Source organism: Caenorhabditis remanei, chromosome IV (assembly GCF_010183535.1).
Source record: "Caenorhabditis remanei strain PX506 chromosome IV, whole genome shotgun sequence".
Taxonomy (NCBI): domain Eukaryota; kingdom Metazoa; phylum Nematoda; class Chromadorea; order Rhabditida; family Rhabditidae; genus Caenorhabditis; species Caenorhabditis remanei.
In genome coordinates, this window is record NC_071331.1 from 18,735,464 (window position 1) to 18,741,463 (window position 6,000).

General features: G+C 37.6%; 2 protein-coding genes across 2 annotated transcripts; one reads left to right on the forward strand and one right to left on the reverse strand.

The window, feature by feature from the left end:
• Positions 1-596: 596 nt before the first annotated feature.
• GCK72_015166 (uncharacterized protein) lies at positions 597-2,964 on the forward strand (the record flags this gene model as incomplete). Its single annotated transcript, XM_003094574.2, has 6 exons — positions 597-717; positions 770-1,056; positions 1,792-2,127; positions 2,407-2,485; positions 2,531-2,663; positions 2,709-2,964. 6 exons carry the CDS (start codon positions 597-599, stop codon positions 2,962-2,964), a joined length of 1,212 nt encoding a protein of 403 aa, XP_003094622.2.
• A 427-nt stretch (positions 2,965-3,391) lies between these two features.
• On the reverse strand, positions 3,392-4,741 carry GCK72_015167 (uncharacterized protein; the record flags this gene model as incomplete). The annotated part of the gene is made up of 3 exons (XM_003094572.2): positions 3,392-3,508; positions 3,808-3,894; positions 4,703-4,741. The coding sequence occupies 3 exons, from the start codon at positions 4,739-4,741 to the stop codon at positions 3,392-3,394; spliced, it is 243 nt and encodes an 80-aa protein (XP_003094620.2).
• Positions 4,742-6,000: the final 1,259 nt, after the last annotated feature.

Below are 6,000 nucleotides of genomic sequence, written 5' to 3' on the forward strand. Positions count from 1 at the left end.
TTTGATTGAATCATGCAGATTAAAAGTAGATCTTCATTATTTGTAGTTGATAACTTTTTTGTACGGACACTCCCTAAAGAGTTATAGTCATTTTAAGGAGACAGCTCAAAAATCACTCGATTTTTCACTGAAATGGAACGCTTTGAGAGAGAAATAACTTTGTCGTTGTGTAACTCTCTAGGGAGTGCCCGTACAAAAAAGTTGTCAACTACAAAAATGAAGCTCTAGCTTTGTTCTGTATGGTTTAAATATAATTTATTTGTGGGACAATTAGGAGAGACGGAAATACACTGTCAAAGTTGGTCATTTTCCACTGAAAACAGCCGAAGGTGATAACCTTTTGAGCGGTACTGTTCCTGTCAACCTTTAAAAGATATATTGACTCTAGTTCTGACTGTTTTATAAAATTTTTAAATTTCCCAGGAATCTATTTTCTGTTTTCAATTCTTCTCAAAAAGCCTAGAATACTTAAAAATTTTTTTTAGTTCAATATATTTTCGTCTTTATCAGACAATTTCGGTTATTTTTCACATTAAAATGTTTTTGCTTTCCAAATCCTCCCTCATTTCAGCTCCATCTCCCCATTCCTTGACACAATGCACCTACGTGGTATTCCCTTTTTCTACTACCTCATTTCTCAACTAATCTCTTCGTTCTCCTCTACTCTGGCACAAAAGACATATCACTACGGGGTTACAGGAAGGGAAATCAGGCATGGTGAGTTTTTGAAAAGGACTGAAATTTATCATAACAACTCCCAATATTCCAGAACCTTCCTCCCGTTTGGCCAGATACCAATCGACGTCAGTATCTATGAATCCACTGGAAGACAATCTCCGTGTACAACAGATTCTCAAGAAGCTAGAAGATCCGGGCGGAGTTGAAATCCGTCGGAAGTCTTCATCTCGTCATTTACATGGAGTTATCAGTGAACCATTCGGAAAACCATTGGTACTAAGTGGAGGATTGAGTAATAATGAGAAGGCGGGAGGAGGAGTTAACAAACAGAAAAAGAGAAGTCAGGTTTCAAGGAGGAGAGAGAAGTCGCCGGAGGTGGTAAGTGATTTGGAAATTTATGAAACATTATGGATACGCAATCCGGCCCGTATTATATCAGAGACATAGAACACACATTTTGGTATATTTGTTAGACCATTTTTAGCCCAAAATTAGGAAGTTTTCCTTAGCAGTTCTGATTTCCAGTCTAGCAATTGATAGAAAAGCGTAAAGAATCATAACTTGTGTCCGAGGAATTCGAAGGAAAAAGGAAATTCTTACCCGATAAAATTAGAAAATTGCTCAAAACAATGTTTCGGCTGAAGGTGGAATTCCGCTAAACCCCGGCGCGTAACTCGCTTCAAAATAAATATCATGAGCTGAAAAATATACTAAAATGTAGATCTCGGCGAGTTCTATGTTTGTCACCTACCACGGCCCGGATGGGTATTCGTAAATGTGCCGTGAGCCGGTGAAAAGAGCCAAAAAAGAGAAAATGGCCAAAAAAGCGATTCTAGTCCAATCCGAGGCACAGTCAACCTGAACAACAGTGACCACGTTATACTAACAAACAGGATTGAGCGGTGTAACTTGTTTCAATCACGACTGTAGAACTCGTCGAGATCAACATTTTGGTATATTTTTCAGCTCATAACATTGCGTTTCAAGCGAGTTTCGGTTTGCAAGTAGTTCCTTTAAAAACTGAGCAATTAATTACTCGTCTATCCGAAATACACTCTTTCAACTATTGAATAAAATTCGACACCATGTTCATTTCCAATTTTTCTGTTCCAGAACCAATTCGAAATGGATCTCGCCCGCCAAATCGAGGAAGACCAGCTGAAATTCGTGGAAGACGAGAAGAACCCAATGAAATACGTCGTGGAGAACGGTCTTCTCTTCAAACAATCCAGATTTTCTCCGTTGGCAAGAGTGGAAATCCCACAGATTGCAGTGCCACAAGTGCAACCACCGAAAAAGAGGAAACGGAAGGAGAGAAAGTTGAGGAAGAACAAGATAAAGTCGATATCATCTGGTGGGAATGGAGGAATTGGTGGAGGGAGTGTATTCAGGACAAATGTGTTTCGAGGAAATATCAATCGACAGATTCCAGCTATTCCGTTGCCATCGGTGGGTTCGAATTGTATTTATTCGAAAAAAAGAATAATAATTATTATTTAGGCTAAAGAGAAAATCTTGAGAATCTTGCAAACTTTAATGTTTTTGGGCTAAAGTACTATGATTTAGATTTCTAGGCTTCTAAAACTTCAAGATTTGTTGGGAAAGTTGGCCTAGAAACCGAAAACTCGGATTTCTAGGCCACCAATTTTCCACAATTATAACTTGATCTGAAATGGATATTTTTGAAAAGCCAATAACTGAAAAAATCGCCATAATTATTATTTCTAGCCCTACTCAGCAGCCTACGGTAAACCATCATTTGCCATCGCAAGGGAGGAAGATGGAAGTTGTTATACCAATCGATTTGGTTAGTTTTTTCTCTAAATTAGAATTTAAAAAACCCTTTTTCCAGGATACCGCTGCTGTGATGAAGCTCTAGAATCTCTAATCCTAAAAAGTTACGAAAAACTACGTCGACGTTCGGATAGTTTAGAAGAAAACCTTGCCAAAATTGCATCAACATTAAGAAGAGATAGTCGACAAGTGTAAGTCTCTGTCTGTGTATCCACATGTCCAATCTATTATTTCAGATTCGCCAGAAACTTCGAAGCCATCGTCTCCACATCAAACTTCGGTTCCTCTATTCCATCAGATTTCTCCTGTAAAGTTGAACTCGGTCCGTCTCGTTTCATTGCTCAAGTATTTGTACCAGAGTTGGGTCTTGACGCGAAGACTACAGTAAGACGACATAGGATACCGTATCACGAGTTGTCGAGAGAGGATTTGAGTGATTCGACAGAGTTAGTGGTGTCGAGGAATGGGATTATTGTTTCACAAGTCTTGTAATTTTTTTCTTTTTGGTTTTCCTTTTTTTTTCGTTGTAAATAATTAATTTAATAATTTGATTTGATCTAATAAACTGGCCATGTTCAATAAAAACTGAAACTGTTTCAGAGCATTTCTGTTGAAGACCGCTACGCAGTCGCACCGCACCGTCAAAACTTTCAGATGCTGAACTAGAGATCTATCAATAAACGTTTTTATTGAAAATAAACAGTTGCCATTGGGGGGAAAACATTCACAATAGAGAATATCTCAATTCTCGAAAGTTATAGTATTTTACAAGCTCTCTCCTCTCTCATCCATCGAATCCATCTCATGCATTGTCACATTCATATCCTTGAATTCCTATTTCAAACCATCCAATTTATAGTCGTGCATGAACTTATAGCCATCTGAAGCCAATACGATTGACGGATATTCTGAATTTGTTTCACTCGTCACCAATTGTCACTTCGAAATCCTTTTTCACAGATTCAGCAATCAAATTCATTCCAATAAAAGTCATCGCGCGACCGACTCCATACGAACAATGAAAGACAGTTGTCCACTGAAACATGATAATGGAAAAATGGGGCTAATATTTAGATTGTTTTTTTTTCAAAAGGCTGAAAATACTACATAAATACATATTTGACAAAGAAACAACTAACACATCAGCTACATCGTCAAAGGGATCACGAGTGATTCAGGGAAAAAGAAAAAACCTTAACTCATCAATATAGTCATCTTGATAGGTACAAATTCTCTTGTTGTAATCTGAGTGATTGCTGAAGTATGCGGGGACTCTGGTGTTCTAAAAATGAAAAATTTATATGTAAGAAAAGTGACACATTTCTAAAAGCTTACCACATTGAAGTGATTGTTCCTTTGGAGATGGAGTAACTTGAAGGTCTTGATGCCTGTCAGAAGATGAGAGTTTCTGAGTGCTTGGGGCTGAAAATGTAAGAAATACAATAAGGCTTTGGGAAGAGACAACGAGCCAACGTGTCTATTTGTGTATCTGTCTGTCAGAATGCTCTAGAACTAATCTAGTTCCTCTGTGACAAGAACTGAGTCAATGTGTCTGTATGTATCTCTATTCAGATGCCTGAGTATTCATTTCAATAGCTATGGACTGTCTATTACTGCGCACGTTCCGCCTCCCTTTTCCAGAACTCACCACATACGAAACAGGTCCAGTTCCTGACTTTGATAATATCGGAGAGGAGTAGATTAGCCAGTAGCGAGGGAGCGATTAACGATTGTTTCTAATCGTTAATCGCTCCCTTTGGAGAAGTGATGGGAGGAAATGAAACATGGGAGAGATCAAGAAGTGGACCATGGAGGGACACGTCTTTAAAAGTTGTCATGAGGAATTTTACGCTGATACTTTTTATAGTTGACTATAGTTTTGACTGGATATTTCAGTAGCATGTTCGTGAGATAAGAAGCCCTAAAGGCATAACATACCGTAAAAACTGTATTATAACGGCATGCCATTCATAAAAATTAAAACGAAAAACTTTTCTGAACGTTCTATTTATTAATGTAGAGGTTATTATTTACGTTGATTTCAATCTTAATCAAGAAACAATCTCAGGATTATCATATTTATGAATTCACAGCAAATAGGGGTGCGGCTATAATACAGGTGCCGTTATTATACAGTATTTACGGTAATTTTGTATTTTCCACTGTACTTCATACGCCAGTTTATCCAGATATCCCCCAGTTGTTGCGATTTCCCCCCAACTATCCCTACTTCCTTGCTTTCATCAACTTTACCATAGGGTTTTCCCATAAATCTTGAAACCAATTAAGCGAAGAAAAGAGAGAGAGTGATGTTGCGATGATCATAAACTAGCGATTATGTAAATGAAACTAGAGAGGATAACTGAAGACGGGGGAAAGAGGGGTCTTAATTGAAAACTAATTAGTTATTCAAAATTAGAGAGGGAGGAGAGGAGAAAGAAAGTTTCAAACTGGACGTGGTGATGAGAGGATTCTTCTCGGACGAAAGGGTATAAAAATATTTTATCAAGTTGACTGAAAATATATTCAATTCACAAACTCAATTGGAGTCTGGGGTGACTTACTAGGGCAGGTCATGGAGTCAGTCTGGAGATATGAAACGCGACCTATATCATTGAAAAGCTGAAAAGACGCTGATTTCCAAATATATTTAGCGAGAAAAACAAGGCCAAAGTTTGGACTACTGATAAGTCTAATGAAAAATATTGGCAGCGTGTTGTGAGTGGTAGTGATTTTCGGTTGGCTGATGTTCAAACAACCGACAATTAATGGATTCAGGATTGTACCGTAGTATGTTCTGTAAATTTGTGCTGGTTTCAGTCGGAACAATTTTGATTTTCGGCACTTCTTGTCTCACAAATTGGACATATGCACTCCATCAGTACTCCTTCGCTCGTCAGCTATTCCAATATTACTTCAGATCCCAGACATACCGGAACACAAACAGACATCAAGGTAGAAACGAAATTTGGGTTTCAAAGAACTATGTACAGTACCGTCCAAAAACTTGTAAACTTTGGCCGTTTTCAGTTGAAATTGTCCAACTTTAAGAGTGACTGATTGTACCATCAAGTAGATTTTTAATGAATTATACAGAACAAAGGTAGAACTTCATTTTTGTAGCTGATAACTTTTTTGTACGGGCACTCCCTAGCAAGTTACATATCGATAAAGTAATTTCTCTCTCAAATCGTCCACTCTCAGTGCAAAATTGAGTGATTTTTGAGCTGTCACCTTAAAATGACCATAACTCTCTTGGGAGTGTCCGTACAAAAAGTAGTCAACTACAAAAATGAAGCTCTACTTTTAATCAGTATAATTAATTAAAAACCTACTAGTAGAGACAATCAGAACTACCATGACACACTCTCAAAGTTGTTCAATTTCAACTGAATACGGTCAAAGTTCGTATACTTTTGCACGGTACTTTATGTATCTTTTTCTCCGTGAATTTCCTCTTTTGTTTCAAAATTTCAATTAGAAAGTTCAAAAACCTAATTTCCTCATCACCCCTCAAACCATTTCAAT